At 44.4% G+C, this 27155-nt stretch overlaps 1 protein-coding gene across 1 annotated transcript; it reads left to right on the forward strand.

The window, feature by feature from the left end:
* The first annotated feature begins 426 nt into the window (after positions 1-426).
* Positions 427-26279, forward strand: aldh1a2 (aldehyde dehydrogenase 1 family, member A2). The gene is made up of 13 exons (XM_023995486.2): positions 427-640; positions 12347-12451; positions 12968-13108; positions 16860-16989; positions 18397-18458; positions 19193-19321; positions 19590-19703; positions 22980-23082; positions 24353-24537; positions 24764-24928; positions 25178-25335; positions 25580-25654; positions 25854-26279. The coding sequence occupies exons 1-13, from the start codon at positions 518-520 to the stop codon at positions 25924-25926; spliced, it is 1563 nt and encodes a 520-aa protein (XP_023851254.1). The 5' UTR covers positions 427-517; the 3' UTR covers positions 25927-26279.
* The last annotated feature ends 876 nt before the right edge of the window (positions 26280-27155 follow it).

The raw sequence follows: 27155 nt of genomic DNA on the forward strand, positions 1-27155 counted from the left end.
TACTTAAAGGCGCACCGTGGAGTCTTTACAGCTAAAGTCTGTAGCATGTTGTTTTTATTAAAGAGTCGTTTAAGGAAATGCTTTCACACTTACCGTTTACCAAGGTGTTTAATTCTCTCGTAAATACCACAAGCACCACTTCTCCAATATAACATCTTACTCTGATCCCATTTTGTTATRAAATATTAATTATAATATCTTAAATGTAAGTCAGTGTGTTTAAACTGGCTCTATCTATTCAATACAGATAACATGTCAATTTCAATGTGTTTGCTTTGACTTATAACGAGAGACATTGTGATAAGTACTTTCCCTCCCCAACATGGATGGCTGGGTTCGTTTATGTAAATTAAGCTAGATTTTAATTCTATCAGGAGGACGGCCCTGTTCTCTACCCAATAAAAACGGACGCCGCTGACACCTGGTTATAAACACAGGAAGGATTCCAAAGTCCTAATCAGAAATCAGTAGAAAAAAACGAAGACGCATCTGCAACAGACACACGGAGGCAGGCGCGATGACTTCCAGTAAAATCGAACTCCCTGGTGAAGTGAAGACCGACGTCGATGCCGCTGCGCTCATGGCATCTCTCCAGCTGATGCCCTCGCCGGTGCCCAACGCGGAGATCAAGTACACCAAGGTCTGTGAAACAACTTAAACTTTTACTCCAAGTCACATATTATGTTCAATGTATCATATCTCTTCTCGTATGCAGAATATTTCCCCCCAAAAGGTATTTGTCTGTAGAGGATAGATAGCGCACCATTTTCAAAGTGTGGAACTGCCCAATTCAGGCAATGTCTTTCCCCACAGTACAGGTGATTGAGTCCGGTTTAAAATGTTAATTCAAGTTCTGGATTTACCGTTGTAAAATTTGTTTCAGATCTTTGCTCACATTCATTGCTCAACTCAACTCATAGCATAGTATATAGCTCATCAACATGTGGGCGTACAGTATGTGTGAAACTTTTCTAAAAGTTATCACGTACGGCCATATCGAGTGTTTTCCAAGGCATGTTTGAATGATTAACAGTGTTGCCAACATAATTATATTGCACAGGTGGTTTTTATTTCACTTTTATATTCACCATGACTCATATGTCATCTGCAGTGGCTACAATGAATAGTATTTATCACAGGTGACAGCAGTCATTTAGTAAAGGTCAGCATTTTTTCAGATAGAATATTGTCGTTACGCAATTCTGTCCAGATAGAATAACGTCCCGTAACCTGCCGTTGTGTGATTGATAATAACCGCATGTTATTAACTATTTATTGATTAGAAACATGATTCCCAGGTATCTTATATCACTTGCATAAAATTTAAAAAAATTACCTTGTTGCTGTGATTCATTCACACCTGTAATTTCAAAAGACGATTGAATTGAAAATGTTCACTTTGGAAGATATTGTTGTTGTAAAAATCCATGGTTTGGTCTGATATACATTTGATAGGCCTGTTATCATATTTTATCTTAAGTGTGCTTTTTTCGTTTCAATATATGTATTTAAACTAATTGTATTCAACCATATCAAAGCTTGAACATAAAATGAGGAGGGTCTTGGTTTCTTTGCCTGCCGTAAGAAGCAATTTCACTGGTTTCAGAACCCCTTACGCATGTTGTAAATTCTATTAATTTCACTGTGATTCAGAATAAGTTATTAGATTCACGGAATGAATTGCAAAGTCGTGGTGCTCTAGTCCATTATTGTCCTTAGAAGTCCGCATGACTCTTCTGACCTCATGCAAAATTACGCAAGAACACTTGATGAAATGTGAAGACCTATTTCAATCACAAGTCTCATGTTTCCTACATATTTTATTTGATGTGTACTCTATAGCCTAGACATTGTATTTTAATGGTATTTGAATAGATTTTTGTGCCGTTACACTTGTGGTTGGTTATTATGGGCTCTGTGGGCGTTTAATTAGGCCTACACAGCAATATCAGGAATCAGACTCCAAGGGCTTCCTCTGAAAGTGTCATATTTTTGGTCATTATTGTTTACACATTTTAGGCTTGCATTTTGAGGATTTCATTAATGAGAATAATATAGGTCCTGTGATGTCAGTATAGGCCCAGTATAGGCTGTTTCTCAACTCCCCCTTTACTTAATGCTGATATACATTTAATCAAATCACTAGGACCTGACTGTAGAGTCACCATCCGCACATGTATAATAATGTGGATGTTTGTCTGTTTGCTGTAGCATGGTTCCTTCTGCAGTTTGAAATCCTATGCTTTTATTGCCATGAGTGTGAGTAAAGGGCACTTCTTACTGAGGAGAGCTCCATAACAGCACAATATGTAAGTACAGTGTTGTAATCAGTGTTAGCCTCACACCTTGTTGTTGTAAGTTCAAAGGGCACTTCGCTGAGGCAACAAGCAACTTACAGTGGTCTACTCGCCATAAGAGGAGAACTGGTTTAGCATGCCTGCCTTATGTGCACAGTCATGCTATCAGCTCTCCTTCCCTCTCTCCCTCTCTCTACCTCCCTCATGCTTAGTATTATTTAAAAGAATGCACGCAAAGAGTGGAATGTATAGGAGAACCTTTAGGGAGCGCAGGCCTTGGTGAATTAACCCCCAGGAATTTGAATCATCCAGTCCCTGTTGGTTTGGTGGACATGGGGGGYAGGAGATCACTGATTTATGGCCACCCCTGACGCAGGCGCTCCTCTCCTCACACCCTGTTCATGTTCTATCCACCCCACCGCCTGCCTGCCAGGGGGAGAATGAACACTGCGAGCAGRGTCYWTAGCTAGGAGAGAGCTGGCCTCCAGGACTGTGGGCGCATGCTCTCTGTGTAGCCCTAYGCATTCKTCCACTCCTTGTAGGCYAGTTGTGTGATGTGCCTCTGCCTTTTGCAGCCATACGTCCAGTAGAGAGTTGAGAATGAACATGCTTGTAACGCAGCACCTTACACTCCAGGTTAGAATTGTTTCCTTGGTCTCACATGAGTTTGAGTATGTTGATGTTTTTTCTACTTACTGTTAAACATGATCATTGATAAGTGAATATGAATACAGTTTGAGATAGTCACCATGACTGGGCATGTATTTATTTCAGTCAACAGTTTTGTTTTRCAMAYGRAKGTTACYAATAGTGTGTCCCTGAAGATATGGCCATAGTGTGTTTAGTACCAACAGTGACTGTAGAGAGGTGTGAGATAGAGAGGTGTTATCGCCATAGACGCTTTACCCCTTGTCCCTTTCACTGAGCCATGAACTGTTTGCCGTCAAAGAGACATTTGTGTGAACGTGTCAGTTGAGCTATCTCCCTCCTTGCGTGGGATTGTGCAGATCAGTGAAACTTTGGAAGGTCTGCTCAGGTCTCCCTTTGCTTTGTTATAAAAAAAAWYYYAMTTTTTYMMMMCCCCGCTCTCCTGTAGCTACAGCCGTAAAAAGAGGGYGCTTGGGTCTCKGTTCCTCCATCYACCCTACCCCCACTTCACCATAGCTTGTGGCCTGAAACCAGCTGGGTAGTAAGAGTCTAAGCTAGTATAAAAACATAGCGTTTGAATGGTCACAGGAGAGTCGGCTTTAGAGCTCTCCGTCTGTGAGGTAGTCCGCAGGGCTGATAGCGCCACGAAGGAAGCCATAAATTAACCTACCCTGATGGGCATTTATTGATGATTTTAGCTTTTTGCAGAGCGGGGAGAGAGAGGAGAAGGATAAACTGTGTGGTTTATAGTTAATGAATGGAGACAGAGCCAGTGTTCTCAGGGTTTTAGGGGGTGATTTCTCTGGCCCGGGTGGCTTCTCACACCGCTCAATGATTAGCAGTCGTTAAACTAGACTCTTAGAAGAATAAATCTTTAGAGATGGAGGGAAGGAGCATTTCTGGCACATTCTCCTTCAAGTTGTTGAGAGAGACACCTGGAAATGCAAAGTTGAGGTCGCAAAATGTGTTTGAATTGATACTTAGTGTGTATGATGCTGCATGTTTGAGCGGCCAAGGTATAGAATTTTCTTCTGTCATTGTATACTATAAAACTGTTATGCAGGGATTCCTCATTGTCAGCAAGACATAAGTAATTGAAGTTAATGGTAAACTGGAGTCACTGTAGCACGGTTGTAGTTTAGTGTACTTTTACAGATGTAGGAKCTTGAGTTGAGAAAATAATCCTGCAGCAACAGGAGATGTGAATTATTAAGTGGATTATAATTAATGGACATTTTTGTAGGGGTTAATGCATTTTTCGTAAGGGAAAATCAAGTCTGAAATTTCAAAGTGGATATTACAAACTTCAGAAGCCTTTCTAAACCTCAAATACACCACAAGTTTTACATTTCCTGCATTGCAGTTCTCCTGCAACAGGGTACTCAAATTAAGATCCTACACCTGTGAGCGTACATAGACTGTGGGGAATGAGGACTGTAAATCAGTGAATCCTGGCAGAGGAATTTGGGCCCTAATCCAAATAGGGTTTAATTTTCAACTGTGTCAAATGCAGTGAAAACAGGAAGAGCTATGCGTATGCAACCTTCACAATGTTCAAACATACCAGACTTTAACTAGACGCTGTTGCCATGCTCATTATATAGCTTCCCAATGTAAATAATGGCTTTTATTTTCCAGATTGGCTTACGTTAACTGTTTAAAAAAAACTAATTGTGCAATTGCTGACACGTTTGGCCCTAATAGGAACCTATAACCTGCACATTGAAGCGAGGAAGGGTTTTGTAAACTATTCTGTGAGAAGTCCAGTCAGTCAGTCAATGTGGATGAATGAAAGAGGCCCCATCAATCGTCACTGATTGAGATAGTACAGATGAAGGCTGGGGCTCCCCAATGCTAGGTGCTGTCCACTGGGCTGTAAATTCTGGGCCTGTCTCACAGTGTGGGTCAGTGCCCTGCCTTGCCAGAGCCTGACCTGCACTTCTGGAGTTTTTCACTTCAAAACCACCATCTTACTGCGATGAACATCAAACAAACCCCAAGGTTGAGGACACTGGGAGCCTGAATGATTTATCACAACTAGCACAGCGAGTGTTCTCTTTTTCTTCTTCTCTCTCTCCCATTCCCTCTCTTTCTCGTTTCACACTCTCCCCCTTCTTTCTCTCAGACTCACAGTCACAAACGTAGTTATACACATCCCTGGTTGTGACGGTGTGTGCGGTTGTGTGCGGTACCATGAATATGTCCGTCGTTGTGAAATGGCTGTTTGTGCAGTGAGTGTAAATTATCGTCTGAGCAGAGGCGTCAACATCGCGTCTCCTGTCTCTTAATCACTCTTTAAGGAAGCCCGGTGACAGGGAGGTTATCCCATTAACTTCTATACCTTAAGTCTTCAGGCCGGTTGACATGGGACATGTAAATCCTTATGGTGTCATTGTGAAAAACTGCTGGCTCCATAAATCCTCTGATATCCATAAAGAAACTCTCCCCTCTAGAGAGTCTTAGATACACAGAGARCAGAAGTCTGCCAGACATGAAGTCATAGTCACCAGGCCCCAGTCACCCCTTATCACTAGTGGATCACTGTAGTTATATTCTACCCAGATTACATTTATTTGTGTTATTTCTCCCACTGACAGAATGTAGTGGAAGCATAGAATATTAGATTCTTACATCAATGTAATAATTTGATCATTTGAACCCTTAGAAAAGTATGGTTAAGTCTTTCAGTCTTAAAGGCTTATGCTCTTTATGAAAATCTGGGATTTGATATCCCTAATATTATTTTATGAAATTAGGCTATTTCTTTAACGCAGATATTTATTTAATTAGGATAAATGTTATGTTTGAAATCTGCGCAGATGATACAGCTGATTGAAAGACAAACTCAGTGTACCTCAGTGAAAGTGTCAATCTCAGACTCTGTAGACATTGGCACCACATGGCGGCTTAGAAGAGGCTGTGCCGCCCAACTCCAACTCCCGCATGTTCCATCCATTTGAACAAATGACAATTCATATTCAAACACAGTTTCCTATTGAATTTCTGTTTCTCGCGTTAAGGAGTGAGGGGGAACAGATTCAACTTTCTCACCACACACACAGTCAAGACAAAGATGTTTGCCAGTCGGTGACAGCGGGGTCGTCCCCTCCACAAACAGGAGAGCAGGGTGGCATTGTCTCCGGGTGTGTGAATGGAAAACATGAAGGTTCTATGGTGTCAGGAGGACTGGGGAAAAAACACCAACTGGGCTCCAGTTTCACATACCCCCCCCCTCACTTGTAACAGTAGTAATTATAAATGTATTGAAACAGATCCAGAAAACAGAACGGAAATAGAGGTCCTGTGATAGGAAAGGATATGAAACTTCCTGTGCAGACGAAAGCTGCAGGTGCCCTGATCGGGATCCGTCTGGCTGTGGAATTTTGGCCTGTTGTGTATAAACATATATGTATGTTTTTTACTCTCTCCTGCCTCCTGAAAATGGACGAGAAATGAGTCCCATTAAATATTCCTTAAGCGTGTGAGCCATGAGAAGAAGCTAGAGGCCAAACAGATGTTTTGCTGGCTGCTGTGAGTACTTTGGCATCCCCTGCCTGCCCTCACTCCCAAGTGCAGTTGTAGAGCAGCCTCCAGAGAGAGCACAGTGGCAGATGAGAAATGGATCAGCAGGACTGCGCCTTGAATTCACTGAACGGATGGAACATTACTCTTTAGTTTCTCAATGTCTGCTGATTGCACATGTATTCCCAGGGGACTCCCCTATATATCTACCTTTTGCTTGGTCGAGGTGATAACCACCTTGTCCCATTGCATTGAGAGCATGTTGTAGATAAGCAGAGCATATTTTTATATTGACATTTGTGCCCTTTATAGTGAACAATAGAGCCACGCTGATGTAATCAGAAACGTGTATTCTGTAGCCCTTATGTTCATCGTTGGCTTCAGGCGCGCATGTCTCATCATTTCATCAGCCAAACAGACAAGTACTGTCAGCACTGTGAGATTGACAGTTTTAACAGAAAAACATGGGGGTTGCTAAATGTTTGCAGCTGTCCTGTGGCCCATGCATAAAGTGTTGACCTATCTGCAGACTGTCCAGTTCCCATCCACGCCAGGCAGCTCTCTCTCTCTGTGTTGTAGGAGGATCAGATGTCACGGCTGCACCGGGAGCACAAACTCTGCCAACTTTCTGTAATACCAAAATGGCCTGCGTGTTGACCAAATAATGAGAAACCACACAGMTTGAAGCAGTCCCTCGTAAACACAAATCGATTGATTTCATTCAGTGTAAAGGTTCTATGCAGTTTAGCAGTTGTCTTCATGTTGGTGTACTGTGAGAGGTCTGGATCCCACCACTTGTTTTCTTTCCTATTTGCACAATACACACAACATATAGCTTTCCCATGTCAGTTATCATCTTAAAACAGGTTTTGGGACTGACATACAGTACCAGTCAAAAGTTTAGACACACCTACTCATTCTAGGGTTTTTCTTTATTTTGATTATTTTCTACATTGTAGAATAGTAGTAAATACATCAAAACTATGAAATAACACATATGAATCATGTAGTAACCAAAAAAGGGTTAGACAAATCAAAATATATTTTAGATTTTAGATTCTTTAAAGTAGCCACCCTTTGCATTGATGACAGATTTGCACACTCTTGGCATTCTCTCAACCAGCTTCACTTAGAATGTTTTTCCAACAGTCTTAAAGGAGTTCCCACATATGCTGAGCACTTGTTGGCTTCTTTTCATTCACTGTGCGGTCCAACTCATCCCAAACCATCTCAATTGGGTTGAGGTCAGGTGATTGTGGAGGCCAAGTCATCTGATACAGCACTCCATCACTTTCCTTCTTGGTCAAATAGCCCTTACAGGTGTGTTGGATCTTTGTCCTGTTGAAAAACACATGATAGTCCAACTAAGCGCAAACCAGATGGGATGGCGTATCGCTGCAGAATGCTTTGGTAGCCATGCTGGTTAAGTGTGCCTTGACAGTGTCACGAGCAAAGCACCCCCACACCATCACACCTCCTCCTCCATGCTCCACGGTGGGAACTACACACGCGGAGATCATCCGTTCACCTACTCTGCGTCTCCCAAAGACACTACTGTTTGAACTAAAAATCTCAAATTTGGACTTATCAGACCAAAGGACAGTTTTCCACCGGTCTAATGTCCATTGCTCGTGTTTCTTGGCCCAAGCAAGTCTCTTCTTATTATTGGTGTCCTTTAGTAGTGGTTTCCTTGTAGCAATTCAACCATGAAGGCCTAATTCACACAGTCTCCTCTGAACAGTTGATGTTGAGATGTGTCTGTTACTTGAACTCTGTGAAGCATTTATTTGGACTGCAATTTCTGAGACTGGTAACTCTGCAGCAGAGGTAACTCTGGGTCTTCCATTCCTGTGGCGGTCCTCATGAGAGCCAGTTTCATCATAGAGCTTGATGTTTTTTTGTGACTGTACTTGAAGAAACTTTCAAAGTTCTTGAAATGTTCCGGATTGACTGACCTTCATGTCTTAAAGTAATGATGGACTGTCATTTCTCTTTGCTTATCTGAGCTGTTCTTTCCATAATATGGACTTGGTCTTTTACCAAATAGAGCTATCTTCTGTATATTACCCCTACCATGTCACAACACAACTGATTGGCTCAAACGCATTAAGAAGGAAAGAAATTCCACAAATTAACTTTTAACAAGGCACACCTGTTAATTGAAATGCATTCCAGGTGACTACCTCATGAATCAGGTTGAGAGAATGCCAAGAGTATGCAAAGCTGTCATCAAGGCAAAGGGTGGCTACTTTGAATAATCTAAAATATATTTTGATTTGTTGAAAAAAAATYGGTTACTACATGATTCCATATGTGTTATTTCATAGTTGTGATGTCTTCACTATTCTTCTACAAAGTAGAAAATTGTAAAAATAAAGAAAACCCTTGAATGAGTAGGTGTGTCCAAACTTTTGACTGGTACTGTAGCTGTTATTTTTTTCATTTTGCTAGACTTGATTGGAGCTAAGACATGGTCAATTTATTTATAATCGCTCATTATCAAAGGCAGTGAGTACTTATATGGGGATAATGATTTCTATACAAATGAAACCGCCATGTGTGGTGAGAGCAAGGACACCACGGGGGGATGGGAAAACCAAAAAGAAAACACATCATTTCAAAATTTGCACTTTTGCACTTGAGTTTCCATCTTAGTTTTTTTCCCCTTCGTTTCTAAATGAACCTAAAAGCAATTTTAAGAAACGTTGAGAGTTGATTTAGTGTGCAGCCTTGTCGTCTTAATCAACTCTCTGAATGGGACGAGACAAAAGTCTAACAGCCCCCTGAGCCCCGAGAGGGCCCCCTGAGCCCCGAGAGGGCCCCCTGAGCCCCGAGAGGGCCCCCTGAGCCCCGAGAGGGCCGAGCCAAACGGTGGCTGATGGTTGTCCTTTCCTAGCCATGATTTAGATGGCGGCCTGGTCCACTGTTCCCCTGTTTTATCCCCTCTCCTTCGGCGGTGCCTTGTGAGAGGGGTTACGCCGTGCATAAAGCTACCCACGGACTGCATTCTTGCTCAGACTGTCRGGGCTKTCAGGGGGCTCCCCTGATTTAGGRCGTTCYACTACAGTGGCCCCTATAAATTTTAAAACTAATTCCGTGCTCTATAGGGCTTTCTGTTTTTGTAGCAGGCCCTCAGCTCCTCGTCGTCACTGACACTTTTATGAAGTGCTCTTAATGAGAGTCAGATTAAAGGTGGCCCCCGATGGAAGGCGCCTGAGAACACTCAGCTTGGATGAACTGGAAGAGAACTCACTGAGAAGGCTAGGCTGTGGCTGGGAGAGAACTCACTGAGAAGGCTAGGCTGTGGTCTGAAAACTCACTGAAAGGCTAGGCTGTGGCTGAGAGAAACTCACTGAGAAGGCTAGCTGTGCTGGGAGAGAACTCACTGAGAAGGCTAGCTGTGCTGGGAAGAACTCACTGAGAAGCTAGGCTGTGGCTGGGAGAGAACTCACTAGAAGGCTAGGCTGTGGCCTGGGAAGAAGAACCTCAACCTGAAGAACTAAGGCTCACCTGTTGGCCCTGGAACACACCAGAAGAACGACTGAGAAGGAGACGGCGTTTTGTCTCTTAAGCATTAACTTACTTTAGTGAGAAAAGCTGCAAAAATCAATCCCCAGAACAACACCAAAGGAACCTGTAGATATCTGGAGGAAAACAGACACATATATATATAATACAGTAAAAAGAGCTCCTATATCACCATAACCTTGACAACCCGTCAGCAGAAAAGCCACTCTCCAAACCGCCATAAAAAAAGCCAGGACTACGGTTTGCAATGCCACACGGACACAAAGATTTTGCTTTTCTGGAGAAATGTCCTCTGGTCTATGAAACAAAAATAGAAACTGTTTGCCCATATATGACCAATTTTTGTTTGGAGAAAAAGGGAGCTTGCAACCGAAGAACACCATCCCAACCACTAAGCACGGCAAGTCAGGCAACATCAATTGTGGGAAGCTAGCTTGGCTGGGAGAGAACTCACTGAGAAGGCTAGGCTGTGGCTGGGAGAGAACTCACTGAGAAGGCTAGGCTGTGGCTGGGAGAGAGCCCACTAATAAAGGCTGGGATGTGGACGGGAGAGAGCTCACAGGGGGCCTGTGTCGATTCTGCTGTCTGAAATGACTGTGGGTCCACTTTGTGGGCTGTGCTGGGATGTGTTGGACGAGGACCCTCAGTGGGCCTGTTTCTATCTGTTGTGTGTGTGGGGAAGTGTTCAGGGCAGGCTAATACAGATTCATTGAAGTGGTATACAAGACTGTATGGTATGTCCCGCAGAGTGGTACAGGCAGATACCGAACACCTGAACACTCAAACATGAGTTATTCATGTGCAAGGTTCTTCTTGTAAAGCAGCCAACTGCAGGAGAGAGTGAGTGGGAGAGAGTGAGTGGGAGGGAGTGAGAGTGATGTCTGTGTGCTGAGTCTTGAATGGTTTCCAAGCGAGCTGGCATTTTATACCTGCCCTAAAGTAAACACTCCTCACAGTTTACAGCCAATTAAATTGTGCTTAAGCCTCTAAGTTTACGTTGGTAAACATGTTGGAGAGCTAGAGAGGCCTGGGCCAGCGGGACACTTGAACCCTGCTTTCAGTTCTGCTCTCAGTGTATCTTTTCTCCCTCTCAAATAAAAGTATGGTAAGAGCAGATGTGTATACAGGAGGATTTAAGCCAGCAGATGTTTTCTTAACACCCCATCTATCAGACAGACTGACATYAATTAAAAACAGTGTCTGAGGAGKCGCTGTGATAGACCCAAACATGTCAATAAGCCAACGGGACTGAGACATCTTCTATTTACCTTACTYTTACATAAGACATCCGTCACATWTRTATGATCAAATCACACCAGTTTGTTAGGGGGCTTTTAAAATAAAGCTCAGATGACTGTTATTAAACATATTCACTCAGGCCAATTCCTTGAGATATGTCCCATTTCTGTTATTTGTCTAAACATTTGTTTTTCTTTGGGTCTTTATTGAGCTTGAAAAGAGTCCGTTTGGAATCCCAGGTGGTTGTTTAAAGTACGGCTTGCTTTAACGCATCACAGAAACCAAGTGTGGCCCGTGTTTTATGATCTCATAAACGAGCAGCGATGTTGTGAAACGTGTGTCTCTCTCTGTGTGTGTGTTTATGTGTATGTATGTGTGTGCGCACGTGTGTGTGTGTGTGTGTAATGAGAGAGTGAGGGGGTGTCTGGTGTCTGATAGGGATTTATCTCTCCCCCCTCTTTGTCTAGATGTTGGAGTACTCCCAGAGAGCCATGCCGGGCAGGCAGGAATCTCTGTCCACATTTCCACAGATTCTTCCTTTCCTCCCTCCCTCCCTCCCTCCTCCCTCCCTCCCTCCTCCCTCCCTCCCTCCCTCCCTCCCTCCCTCTCCTCCCTCCCTGCCTGGCTGCCTCTCTGCCGCCCTCTCCCTCCTACACAAGAACTGAGAGGCACTGGTAGGAGCCAGGCTCACTCTCACTAGACTGTTTATCAGGAACTACCATTAGTTACGGAATAGATTATAGTTTTTTTTTGCACCACGGTAACAAAACAATACATTTTTATTAAATAATATAACACACATTACCAATGATCCAACCTTACAGTTATGCTCCCTCTCAAACTGATCCCAATAATCTAATCATAAAACACATAACGGTTTTTAACAGCACATTTCTTATTTGATCAGGTAAATACTTCTGTCTTGATTCAGCATTTGTGTGTTGAGAAAACTGCACAAGTAAAATGTTATACCAGGGCCCCTGTGCCTCTTTAGAGCAGGAATGGCTGAATAGACTCTGGAGAGAAACAGAGCTGCTCCTAGAACCAGATTTTCCCTCTCACATGGGCCCCTCCATCCTGTGTACTGAACGCTGCATCTTTTCTCCCTGCAGATTTTCATCAACAATGAGTGGCAAGACTCTGTGAGCGGAAAGACTTTCCCAGTCTACAACCCCGCCAGCGGAGAGCAGATCTGTGAGGTTCAAGAAGCAGAGAAGGTATTGTAGAAAATAAAAACAAATCTGTAGTTTCTGCATTCCCCATATCTTATATTTTCAGAAATGAAAACACAGGTACTTTCCCTTGGAGTGTTTGAGGATTAGATGTTTGTTAGACAGAGCTACGCTTGGGTTTTCCACATGTGTTTCCCACCACCTCTGTCCTGGAATCCTCTCCTTCATGCATTGTCCATGTGTGAGTTATGTGTCCAAAAAAACAAGGAAAGCAAACGGGTAGGGAGTTTAGTCTAATGTGGTTTGGTTCTCTGGCTCGGCTGTTCCTCCTCTCCTTTCCTAAATCAGCACCTCTGTGTGGAATAACTGAAGCAGAACAAGCCTTAAACATGCTAATGGAAGATCCATCGGAATAGACAGACACATTTTATTTGTCTCAGTGAAGGTGAAGAAACACCTGTTAACTGGTCAAGGTTCTATCATTAAACTGCGTACTGGATACGGTTTCTCTGTTTCTCTACCTCAGGCTGATTCAATCATTAAACTGTTTCTCTTCTACAGGCTGATGTGGACAAGGCGGTGCAGGCGGCCCGGCTGGCCTTCACCCTTGGTTCAGTGTGGCGGAGGATGGACGCGTCAGAAAGGGGTAGACTGCTGGCTAAACTGGCTGACCTGGTGGAGAGGGACAGTGCCTATCTAGCAGTGAGTCTACCACAGTGCTCAAAGTCCAGATCCCGGACTTCTTTGTTTTTGCAACATGCTCAAAGGAACATGCGCCATACAGTGCCTTAGAAAGTGTTCAGATTCCTTGACTTTTTCACATTTTGCTACGTTACAGCGGTATTCTAAATTGATTACATAAATAAAAAATCCTTAGCAATCTACACACAATACCCCATAATGACAAAGCGAAAACAGGTTATGAGACATTTTTACAAATTTAAAAAATAATAAAAATGTATATACTCTACATTTACATAAGTATTCAGACCCTTTGCTATGAGACTCGAAATTAAGCTCAAGTGAATCCTGTTTCCATTGATCATCCTTGAGATGTTTGGAGTCCACCTGTGGTAAATTCAATTGATGGGACATGATTTGAAAAAGCACACATCTGTCTATATATGGTCCTATAGTTGACAGTGCATGTCAGCGCAAAAAACAAGCCATGAGGTCGAAGGAATTGTCTGTACAGCTCCGAGACAGGATTTTGTCGAGGCTCAGATCTGGGGAAGGGTACCCAAAGATTTCTGTAGCATTGAAGGTCCCCAAGAACACAGTGSCCTCCATCATTCTTAATTTGAATAAGTTTGGAAGCACCAAGACTCTTCCTAGAGCTGGCCACCCGGCCAAACTGAGCAATCAGGGGAGAAGGGCCTTGGTCAGGGAGGTGACCAAGAACCTGATGGTCACTCTGACAGAGGTCTAGAGTTCCTCTGTGGAGATGGGAGAACCTTCCAGAAGGACAACTATCTCTGCAGCACTCCCCCAATCAGGCCTTTATGGTAGAGTGGCCAGACGGAAGCCACTCCTCAGTAAAAGGCACATGACAGCCGGCTTGGAGTTTGCCAAAAGGCACCTAAAGGACTCTCAGACCATGAAAAGCCAGATTCTCTGGTCTGGTGAAACCAAGATTAAACTCTTTGGCCTGACTACCAAGCATCACGTCTGGAGGAAACCTGGCACCATCCTTACAGTGAAGCACGGTGGTGGCAGCATCATGCTGTTGTAACAGTTTTGCTTCCGTCCCTCTCCTCGCCCCTACCTGGGCTCGAATCAGGGACCCTCTGCACACATCAACAACCTATCGCTCCACAAAATCCGCAGCCCTTGCAGAGCAAGGGAAACAACTACTTCAAGGTCTCAGAGCGAGTGACGTCACCAATTGAAACTCTATTAGCGTGCAGCCTGCTAAGTAGCTAGCCATTTCACACCGGTTACACTCACCCCCCTTTTGACCTTCTCCTTTTCTGCAGCAACCAGTGATCCGGGTCAACAACATCAATGTAACAGTATTGCTTCTGTCTCCTCGCCCCGACCTGGGCTCGAACCAGGGACCCTCTGCACACATCAACAACTGACACCCACGAAGCATCGTTACCTATCGCTCCACAAAAGCCGTGGCCACTACTTCAAGGTCTCAGAGCAAGTGACGTCACCGATTGAAAAGCTATTATCGCGCACCCCGCTAACTAGCTATCCATTTCACACCGGTTACACTGTGGGGGTGTTTTTCAGCAGCCGGGACTGAGAGACTAGTCAGGATCAAGGCAAAGATGAACAGAGCAAAGTACAGAGATATCCTTGATAAAAACCTGCTCCAGAACGCTCAGGACCTCAGACTGGGGTGAACGTTCACCCTCCAACAAGACAACGACCCTAAGCACACAGCCAAGGCAATGCACGAGTGGCTTCGGGACAAGTCTCTGAATGTCCATGAGTGGCCCAGCCAGAGCCCAGACTTTAACCCGATCAAACATCTCTGGAGATACCTGAAAATAGCTGTGCAGCGACGCTCCCCATCCAACCTGACAGAGCTTGAGAGGATCTGCAGAGAAGAATGGGAGGAACTCCCCAAATAAAGGTGTGTCAAGCTTGTAGCGTCATACCAAAGAAGACTCAAGGCTGTAATCACTGCCAAAAGGTGATTCAACAAAGTACTGAGTAAAGGGTCTGAATGCTTATGTAAATGTGATGTTTCAGTTTTTGATTTGTCATTATGGGGTATTGTGTGTAGATTACAGAATAAGTCTGTAACCTAACAAAATGTGGAAAAAGTCAAGGGGTCTGAATACTTTCCGAAGGCACTGTATATACAAAGGTATATGGACACCCCTTCAAATTAGTGGATTTGTCTACTTCAGCCACAACCGTTGCTGACAGGTGTATAAAATCGAGCACACAGCCATGCAATCTCAATAGACAAACATTGGCAGTAGAATGGCCTTACTGAAGAGCTCAGTGACTTTCAACATGGCACCGTCATAGGATGCTACCTTTCCAACAAGTCAGTTTGTCAACTTTCTGCCCTGCTAGAGCTACCACAGTCAACTGTAAGTGCTGTTACTGTGAAGTGGAAAGTTCTAAAAGCAACAGCGGCTAGGCCACAAAGTGGTAGGCCGTTCAAGCTCACAGAACGGGACCGCTGAGTGCTGAAGCATGTAGCGAATAAAAATCGTCTTTCCTCGTTTGCAACACTCACTACMGAGTTCCGAACTGCCTCTGGAAGCAACGTCAGCACAATAACTGTTAGTTGGGAGCTTCATGAAATGGGTTTCCATGGCCGAGCAGCCGCACACAAGCCTAAGATCACCATGCGCAATGCCTAGTGTCTGTTGGACTGGTGTAAAGCTCGCCACCATTGGACTCTGGAGCAGTGGAAACGCGTTCTCTGGAGTGATAAATCAAGCTTATCCATTTGGCAGTCCAACGGACAAATCTGTGTTTGGCGGCTGCCAGGAGAACGCTACCTGCTCGAATGCATAGTGCCAACTGTAACATTTGGTGGAGGAGGAATAATGGTCTGGGGCTGTTTTTCATGGTTCAGGCTATGCCCCTTAGTTCCATTGAAGGGAAATCTTAACTTAACTTAACAGCATACAATGACATTATGGACGATTCTGTGTTTCCAACTTTGTGCCAACAGTTTGGGGAAGCCTCTTCCTGTTTCAGTATGACAATGCCCCCATGCACGAAGCGAGGTCCATACAGAAATGGTTTGTTAAGATCAGTGTGGAAGAACTTGACTGGCCTGCATAGAGTCCTTACCTCAACCCCATCGAACACCTTTGGGAGGAATTGGAACGCCGATGTCGAGCCAGGCCGAATAGTCCAACATCAATGCCCGACCTCACTAATGCTTGTGTGGATGAATGGAAGCAAGTCCTGKCAGCAATGCTCCAACATCTAGTGGAAAGCCTTCCCAGAAGAGTGGAGGCTGTTATAGCAGCAAAGGGGGAGTAACTCCATATTAATGGTCATGTAATGTACCACGGAAGATCAGAGAAGGATCTTCATAAGACCCCCTTAAAATATAAATGTGTCAATGTTTTACTGTAAATAATAATAATAATAACTTGTATCTTTTAGGCATCTTTCTAGACATCCTATGTCACTTTACATTAACATAGATGTTTTCAATTTAAAGCATATTTTTCCAATAATTATTGTAAAATTAAAATAAAAAAAACGTATTGTGACAGAGAGATGTCAGAACAAGGGGACTGTTTTAAAAGATGCCGGAGAAAAGCATTACGTTTTTACCCATGTGGTTATAATAGTGTTAAATCAACCTAATAAGCCTAAGACTTAAAGGATGATTTATAACTTATAGGCACCGTAGCATGATGTTATTTTAGTATCACGTTTCCTCCCGGAGATAATGTTAAGACCAACTGTTTCTTGGAAAAAACAAAAAGACAAAGATTGTGTTTTAATATATATTTCTCTCCAGACTATAGAATCCATGGACAGTGGGAAGCCTTTCCTGCCCACCCTGTTTGTGGACCTCCAGGGAACCATAAAGACGCTCAGATACTATGCTGGATACGCAGACAAGATCCATGGAACGTCCATTCCAATGGGTAAGTCYATTCCAACTCAGGCTTCCTGACTGTGGGTTATGTAGCRAAAAGCACATTGAATTCTTATTCTCTTCAATTTCAACGAACTAGAACCCAGGCAGAATGTTACAGGTCAGAGGTAYGTGGTGGATGCCAGTGCCAGGTGAAGATTACTAGTTAGCTAGCAGCAGATAAGCGGAGCACCAGGCTTCTCTCTGGGGGCCTGCGGGACAGGAGATGAGCTGTGCTGAGGGCACAGAGGTGATGTGAGGGTAAAYATGGCTGCTCCCTGGCCAGTTRTAAATCTGAGCCTTAATGGTCGCYCTCCTGTTGAGACTGCCACCAGTGGAGCCCAGTGACAGGACTAAAGAGCGAGGGCCGCTGGCTGTTCTGCCTAATTTAGCCGTTTGAAARCRCCGCGACGGGGAGTCTATAGGAGTTAGGACAGCCACTCCGCARCTCTCTCATAGAGCAGCCATTAGCTGGGCGAGGGGTTGGGTGGGTTGGGGTGGTGTTGGGGTAGTAGTTGGTTCTCAGGGACCCACCTGAGGACCAGATGGGGTCTGCTCACTGAGGGCCTGGCATTAGGGAGTCTATATAAGTCATCCACACTATTTTAACAGGCATGTTAAGTTATTGTTTAGTAACCAAGAAAACAGAGAACCTAAGAAAGCAGTACTAGTACTGACAACCTCCTGAGACGAGCACTGTGGTCTGGTTGCTCTTCAAGCCCCTCCTGTGTTTCTTCACCAAACCCAGCCAGTCCTCAGCTTGTTCAGAGTTTGGCTTGAGCACTATTCCAATGTGCAGCAGTGTTACAGAGCAAACAAACAGAACTGTTTCTGTGGCCTGGATGATGTTGAGATGTCTTATCTTGGCCACCAGGGAAGATGAAGCAATTGGCCAGTCCACCCTTGGGCCTTAGTTCCAGGTCCAAGCTCCTCCTCCTCCTCTCTGGAGCAATGTTTCATCAGCTGAGGCCTTAGCCATCCTGTTCCCATGAACATCACATAACTCTATTGTAATAAACACTGTTCAGTTTTCTACCACTAAATAGCGATTGTTATTACTACTGTTGTAGGGAACGAATAAACATGGCACACCCTCAACATGTATCTTCCTTTACTCTGGTAATGTARGAGGAATGAAACTCTCCTTCCAACTTAACACCCACTGCTTTCTCCTGACTTTAAACRGAGTCACACGTATCATTTTGCTCAATATAGCGTAACAAAAGAATGGTACTGTGTGATGTATTGCCTTTTTAGATCAAGATGAATTGTGTTGGTAAAAAGCACAACAAGGACACCTGGGGTTTTAATGTGTCATCCGGTCACTGCTCTGCTAATGTCTCATACATGCTCATTTCCTAAACGCAGCTAGAGCAGAGGATAGTAACGAGCCTTGTTCTTGTGTGTTCCTCTACAGATGGAGACTATCTTACGTTCACTAGACACGAGCCCATAGGAGTGTGYGGACAGATCATCCCTGTGAGTGTGCCAGTTTGTTTTCTATTCAGATGGCTAGTCTCAGAGGACAAATCAAACAGTCACTCTCCCACATCTGCAAAGCTTCCCACTCAATATGAAGAGAGAGGTGGATAGAAGGAAAGGTGTTGGGATGGTGGTGGTTGTGAGGTCTGGGACAGAGTCAGCCCCTTTGTTAAAAAATATTGTGCAGGTTCCTGGAAGTCTCTGACGTGCTTATCAGTGAGTRTATATTTGGGTAAATCTGTTGGCAGGCTGAGAAAGAGACTGTCAGGTCAGTATAAGCTCAGAGAGAGAGAGGGGAGGAGGAAGGGGCAGAGAGAGAAAGAGGGGGGGGGCACTATGAAAGAGACAAGGGATAGGAGGACAGAAGTAAGAACAGAGCATTGATTGTGCAAGAGCTTGAGGAAGCGTGTGTGGGTCTGTGCTGAGGCCTACTGGGGTTCAGTGTAAAGTAGAAATAACACCAGCCTGCGCAGTACCATGACACGTTCTAAGTACTGCACATGTGTTGCAATTTCCTTGTTTTCTCAGTGATGTGGGAAGAGAATAGATAGGGCGAGAGAACATTTCCTGTCATGACTATGTTGGGCAAGTGAAAGTGAGACTCTATGAGTGAGTAAGCGACGGAATGTGTGGGAGAGCAGGGAGAGCATTGACGAGTTATTGAGTATGAGTGAGCGCCCTTTGTCAGGAGTCTGATGTCCTGTGTGTGTGGGGGGTGTTTGTGTCTACAGTGGAACTTCCCACTGATGATGACTGCGTGGAAGCTAGGTCCAGCGCTGGCCTGTGGGAACACGGTGGTCCTGAAGCCTGCTGAGCAGACCCCCCTCACCTGCCTGTACATCGGATCTCTGGTCAAAGAGGTACAGTACAGCACAATCACCACAGTAACCCAATCCTTAGAGCCTCTTTATCCACATCCTCCATGTCTTCTCTCTGTGTTYGGCCTCTCCCCTTCTCTGAGACAGTGTGTCTCTCTTGCCCCTTGTCTTTTTGATGTTCTGTCCATTCTCTCTAGTCTGCTGGTAGGGAGGTTGGGTTGGGTCTGGATTCCCCCACACTGCCTGTGGTTTTGCTTGGCTCTCCTGTCCTCTCCTCTAAAGCTTGTTTCCTCTCATATTGTTTTGACAGGCCGGGTTTCCACCGGGAGTCGTCAATATTTTGCCAGGATTYGGGCCAACGGCAGGAGCTGCRATYGCTTCRCACATGGGCATAGACAAAGTGGCTTTCACAGGATCAACTGAGGTAATTTCCMTGAACAAARCGATTGACGGATAATCCACTGTCCCTATTGCTTTCTTTAGTGACACAGTKACCAACATGTGCAGAGCAGCAGAGATGGAGGGCTTTGTAATTAGGGGACATTGGGCTCCTGTATTAAAGTCTAAATGACAAACAAACAGGGGCTTACATAAGCTGCATGCCCTGTCATTACTTCTCACCACAGGGGGATCAGAGGTGAGCAGTCTGCTGCTGGACTTTACCACACACACAGACACACTAATGTACACATACACACACACACAACATCTACACTGTAACACACACACACACAACACACACATCTACACTGTACACACACACACACACACACACACACACACACACACACCAACACACCACACACACACACACACACACACACACACAACCACACACACACACACACACACACACACACACACACACACACACACCACACGCAACACATCTACACTGTACACACATACACACATACGCGCACACACACACACACACACACACACACACACACACACACACACACACACACACACACACACACACACACACACACACACACACACACACACACACACACACACACACCACACACACACACACACAACACACACACACACACCACATAGACATACTGTACATATAAAGTCACAGACAAACTGGTTCATAAGTGTCCCAGCCAGTGTAATGACAACCTGCTACTGTACCTTACAGACATTGAGTTGTCTATCAGGTCCCTAGGAAAAACAGCCGCCTTCATAGTGGAAAAATTTTGATGGAAAACTAGGAATGATCAACCATGTTAGGCAGTGAGCATTAGGAGATGTTGTGGTTGGATTGCATTCCTCCGTCTTGTGTGATCAGTCAGAATGACTGCCAATTCCATTAATGTAGATCATTTTATAAACATCTGTTATTGCTAACCACAAATGTACCCCTCAGGCAGTAAGAGCCGTACAGTAATCTTAACATAATTATGAAGCTTCCATAAATCGATGGATTTTATATGTTTTGAAATGACCTGTGTATATTTCACGTGTATCTGTCGTAAATGAAACAGGGTTTTGTAGTGTTTAGAGAAGCCCTAGAGTTTATAGTGTCTTTGCTTTGACTCTGGGGATCTGTTTGGAGAGAAAGGGAGGAGAGTGACTGTTTGTGTGGTATTGAGCACCCACCAACACTGCTACGCATGTGCAGACATAATAGATTGCTCTTGGTGATAAGGGTACAAACAGAAACACTGTAACCAAAGCAAACTCACATACTATGGAGAAAAATATWTTTTTWAATTGTGTAGTTAATTCAAATCCAGACCTTTATTGAGAATATACAGGATTTGTTCATTTGTATATTTTTTTTTACATCAATGTTGCAACATCTCTGTCAAGCCCTGTAAGGATGACAAAGACCCAGATGTCCAAATCATCTGAACGGTTATTAATGAGAACCTGAATGCAGTAATAAAGTTAATGAGAGTGAATAGGGTTTCAATTGATCCTCAGAGTCCATTCATGCAGCCTGAACTTAAGTCATTTGATCAATGCTCCATTACCTAACCAATGAACATCCACAGGGCTTTCTCCACCATCACTTTACATGCTACCAGGCAGCACACACATACGAGCCTTCCTCTTTTTTTTTTTTACCATCGGCGGTTCCAGAACATTTCCCCAAAAAGTGGCCAGTTGTCTTTAACTGCTTTCTCTGTTGTTTCCTGTGATCTGGAGTCAATTACAGAGTGGATGAAGCGCTGCTGTGAGAGAATGTAGATGCCCAGACTGTGAGTCACCTTGGGTTTCAGTCACACCGGGCGAGAGGGGACAGTGGACACAGCATCCTCTGAGAGGCTGGAGGGGGTAGAGGGGGTAGAGGGGGTGGATGGGTAGAGGCTTGAAGGGGGGGGTGTGGTTTCAGGTGGCCATTGCGTCAGTGGTGCCTCATCCTTGTACTCACACACACACAGGGCTGTGACTCTCCACAGTAGCGGCCCAAGTGGGAGCCAGCCCAGCGTGTCTCCTTTGCACTTCAGTGAATGCACGCTAACGTCATGTTAGTCAGCACCCCTTGAGCCCCGCCTTCAAAGACAGCGACAGCCAGGACGGCTTTAGAGAGCGTGCTGCCTGCCTGCCGCCTGCCTGCCAGAGGAAGGTTTGTCCTGCTGTCCCTATCACACAGCTGCTCTACCACTCCAACCAGAACACTCAGCAGGCTGCCCTGCTCATTTCCTAACACAGAATAATGCAGTCTGGCAATATTGGGAAAGGGAGACATTCCAGTGTTAAACATTGTTCGTGCAAAGAGATGAGGCATCACTCTTTACCACTGGGGGGGAGTTGTTGGGGAGAGACTCAGAAGTTTTTTTCCTCCTCCTTTGACTCCCTCTATCTTCTCCCAGCGCTGGTCTTCTCACTATCTCCTGGAAAATAAAATCATGTGTGTCAGTGACTTCTGGGTGGACAGGAAGTGTTCTTGTTGGTTTATGGTTATGAATGCTGCTCGCTCTCTTTCTCAGGCTTGTCTCTATWTAATAAGGGTATATCTCATCTCATGGTGTTGAGAAATAATGTTGGGGTCAATACAATACATCAGTATAATAAGAGCAGCTGGGCAGACTCAAATACTTGCAAGGGATTCATTTTCACAGAGCTCACGCCATGCATTACTAGAGAACCACTGTTTTTACACGTCTCCACTGTGTGAGTCTGGAGGGAGACGGGAAAGGGCTGTGGAATTCAGCAGTATTTGGATAATGGTGAGAGCAGCACTTTTGATGAGGGGGAAATTGTGAACAGAGAAGTCGAAAGGAAAGCTCTTGCTGCTATTTGATAAACACTCCCAACTCCTCAGATCATCCTCAGCATTCAGCGCTTCCAGCCAGGGCAGTGTAGGCCCACGTCGCACCAAACAGGCACCACTTTACAACTTTTCACAGTTAGGTAYTTCAATTTGCCACAAGCCCAGGCTGCTGCTGCYACCCACACAACCTGTGGTTGCTTCTTCCTGCGCTTGATTWAACAAGAGATGCTGTTCGCTGCTGAAACATCACTTTMTTTTCCTGCTGAAGCCTCCCAGAACCTGTAATAGATATTTTGGCTGTGTGTTTGGCACACTYGTGTTTCWGCGGGCCCAGTGGTGCRTCCCTTGTTTTGGGCCTAACCAACYTGCTAARCTATTTAATGGCTGCATCCATTTAGTGATCCGGCCACAGGTCTGCTTGTGTCTGCGTGAGTAAACTAAACCCAAGCCCTGGTTCCTCCCCAGGTCGGCAAGCTGATCCAAGAAGCAGCTGGGAAGAGTAATTTGAAGAGAGTAACGCTGGAGCTAGGAGGAAAGAATCCCAACATTATTTTTGCAGACGCTGATTGTAAGTTTGAATACACTGTTTTATTAGTTCCTCCCGTTTCCCCATAGGTGGTCGTCCAGATGGACGCAGGGGTTCCCTATGTGGCATTGCCTGATTTGAAAATGGGGTCGCGAGAGAAACGATGATATAAAATATGCGCTAGATTGGAGTTGTAATAAACAGAGCCATTTCAGKTTTTTTTCCAAAACATTTTTCCCAAAAATTTGGCTCGATCTTTTGAACCTTTTAAGCTTCAAAATATTATGAGCCCATCACTGTTTCCCTCTACAATGCCCACAAGCCGTGCAGGACTCATTAGAACAGAGTGGACAAGACCAGGCAATAAATCAGACTGGGGGGAAAAGAACATCATCAATGATGATGTTCTTCTCTACACAGAAGATCATACAAAATTTATGTCTGATGATCTTCTGAACTTTTCAATATCTTTCTAATCCATTTCAGTAACTTTAAACCATACTTCCTTCAGATTTAAATACTGTCCAAAGCACTGTCAGACTGATTTGTAATAGACTGTCATAGCTCCAATTAAAAAAGTAAACATTGGCYGTTGATCACATAACTTTTTTTTTACATGGTGGGGTCGCGAAAATATTTTGATATCAAAATGGGGTCGCAGGACAAAAAAGTTTGGGATCCCCTGAATTAAAGACATTGTCTTGAAAGAGAGCCGAGGGGAATTATTTACAATGTTTTGTCCAATAATTTAGTCTGACATGCAAAATGAGACAGCGGATGTGTCCACATGGAGTGAGAGCTCTGGCATCTTCAAAAGCTTCCGCTGGGCTTTACAGGGCTGTGAAAACCAATGGATGGATGGCTCTCATGTTAGCTCTAAGTGTCTCACAGAACTGGGGGTGCCGGGGCTTTCAAATGCTTTCAGCAGCCGCGAGAGGGGCTCCCAAGGCCCGTAAATCAGGGGAATGGAACCTGCCCCGGCCGCCTGCATCAGCCGAGACCCATAAATCACTGGGCTCCGTTAACCCCTTGCGTGCCATGGCAGGGGCCTGTCTCTCAGGTGTCAGATAGCAAATGTGCAGCACAGAGAATAGCTGGACAGTGGTAGAAAACATTCTGACCGTGATTGGAAAATACATTTTGTGCATGTGTAGTGTATGTGCATTAATGATATTCGCTTTTAATTCATGTAATTTATAAGAACCATATGGAATTTCATCAACATTTTTCAATATGTTATAATATACTACCACATGCCGCTAAAATGAACTGTTTACTGAGCCCCCCTCTTCCTCTTCTTCCTCTTCCTCAGTGGATCTAGCTGTGGAGCAGGCCCACCAGGGAGTGTTCTTCAATGCAGGCCAGTGCTGCACTGCAGGCTCTCGTATCTTCGTGGAAGAGCCCATCTATGAGGAGTTTGTGCGCAGGAGTGTGGAGAGGGCCAAGAGGAGGACAGTAGGAAGCCCCTTCGATCCCACCATGGAGCAGGGTCCACAGGTGAGGATAGAGGGCCATAGACCCTGCAAAGGAAGGAGGAGTCAAACAATACCCTCTATGACAAAACATATCAGCTATCGACTCAATATGTGCATGACCAAATATAATGTATTTGATTTACTGTATGATAAATATACTCCTTTGGCTTTCCTTCTTGTTTCCTCCTTTTTCTATCTTCTTTCTCCTCTCCTCTCCTCCCTCTCCCCATCTCTCCTACTTAATCCAGATCAGCCAGGAGCAGCAGAGCCGCGTGCTGGAGTTTATTCAAAGTGGCATCAGTGAGGGAGCCAGGCTGGAATGTGGAGGCAAAGCCCTGGGCCTGAAAGGATTCTTCATCGAGCCCACTGTCTTCTCCAACGTCAAGGATGACATGCGCATCGCAAAAGAGGAGGTACAGTGATACACTGACTGACTGGTACACTGAATGACTGATACAAAGTATGACTGAAACTCACAGTATGACTGAAACACAGTATGACTTTCCATGCCCTATGATTTTATGGAAGGTGGTTTCCAAATAAGTTAAAATGTCTATTAATGGCCTCGCCCCCCACATACTTAATGGTGTGACTAAGCAAGGATGTCATCATGGAATGTTTCAACATGTCATCTTACACATACTGCTGACTGTCCACTCCAGATCTTTGGACCAGTTCAGCAGATCATGAAGTTCAAGACTATTGATGAGGTGATTGAAAGGGCCAACAACACAGAGTACGGCCTGGTGGCAGCTGTGTTCACCAGCGATATCACCAAAGCCATGACCATCTCCACAGCCATGCAGGCTGGCACCGTCTGGTAAGACCCTCTCATCATCATAGCGATCTATGTGTCCCTGGTTAACCCCATAGATCGTATAAAAGGTTGACTCATATTAATGTAGCTTTTTACAGGATAGCTCATAGTTTTTTTTTTTTTCAACTACACTCCCCTCAGCATGCTCCTCATTTAACCAGTCTTGACAGCATTACCATTCAACATGATTATTAAACAATGCAGAAGAATCAAAAGCTGATGTTTGATGTATGTTTTGTGTATTTAGGATAAACTGTTTCAATGCCCTGAGCACGCAGTGTCCATTTGGAGGATATAAAATGTCTGGCAACGGGCGTGAATTGTAAGTATTMTTTTCTGGTTCCTAGCCCACTGTCTGAAAGTGCGTGACTAAAGCCAAGCAAGTATTCMTGTAAACTGTGTGTTTACAATAGAGAAAAGTTTGGTTGCAAAATRTTCCMAAATGAAGCTTTGTACACAATAAGCTTGCTACAGTTCATTAGAAATCTGTTTCAACTGACATTGTGTGTGTTTGTTTGCAGGGGGGATTGTGGCCTGAAGGAATACTCAGAGGTGAAGACCATCACTATAAAGATCTCAGTCAAGAACTCCTAAGGCGGCCGGCCACACCACACGTAGTGGAGGAGGACTTCCTCTGAGGCGCACCACTGACCCTCTGGCTGTCTGTCTGTGGTGGTAAAACACACTGGTCATCCCAACAAGCCATGACCATGGGCAACTAACTCTATTGGCTGTGAAAACTCCCTGCCCACTCCTCTCCCTCACCTCCCATGGGCAGTCCTCACATCAACATCAGCTGTCTCCATCAGTCCGGTGTACACCGGTGGTCTCAAGTTCACACCAAACCTCTACTCCACCTACTGCCATCACCCACCTCCTCCACTAACCACACTAAAGCACTCGGAGAGACGATGGGAGAGGCTACTCTGTTCACGTCCCCCCCAAAACCCCCCTAACCCCCAGGAGTTGGACACTCACAGACTTAAGCACCGCACCTCCATCCCTGCKTTGCCCCATGTCAGCTAATCATTGTAGCGTGTTGGGAGGCAGTGTGGTCGTGTTGTGGGGTATCATTGTCAAACCTCATACTGTATGTTATTATGTGTCATTGCTTTGTGTCATTGCTTTGATTTGCCAGGTAACATTCATGGAAGCATATCAGCTCATTCYAAGACCACTGAAGCTCTCAACCTCAGAAATGAATGGATGAGTCCATTGAAACTGTTAATTAGAATTTTTAATTGTTGATATCTAATTGTTCATGTTTTTATTTGAACTTTTACCACTTAACACTGTATGTCAACGTATGACCAATGTAAACGTGAAAACAAAAATGGTTAACCTCTTAAAAYAWTTTAGTCATACCTGCTAAGAAGAGGAGTAATGTATTTTAATCATAATGTAAGTTTCTTATCGATGTCCATTTATGTTCATGTTTATACAATTATGTACTATGAAATTCTAAGATATAAAAAATTGACCATAGATTTTTTAGTAAAAAACGTTTTTTTTCTCTCAAAAACCTGGCTCGGCTGTGTTTGTTTCAATGCCATGGGAAGTAATATGTTGTGATATAGTGCAGTCACTTGCATCAAAGCTCTGTTTCCACATTCATGCCCCAGCTATCTCAGCTCTGACATATTGCTCAGATATTTCATGAGGTTGCACAATTTACAGTTCCGTTCTGGCCAGAGATCTGAAGAGGGTAGACATGGAGGGCCCCAAGTCTCATTTCATATTTAACTATCAGCAAGATGAAGACAAGGCTGCTGTTGTAACTCATGGTGAAAAAGAAGAGGAGTTTACTCTCTTAACGAGACATT

Source organism: Salvelinus sp. IW2-2015, linkage group LG10, assembly GCF_002910315.2.
Source record: "Salvelinus sp. IW2-2015 linkage group LG10, ASM291031v2, whole genome shotgun sequence".
In the NCBI taxonomy this organism is placed as follows: Eukaryota; Metazoa; Chordata; class Actinopteri; order Salmoniformes; family Salmonidae; genus Salvelinus; species Salvelinus sp. IW2-2015.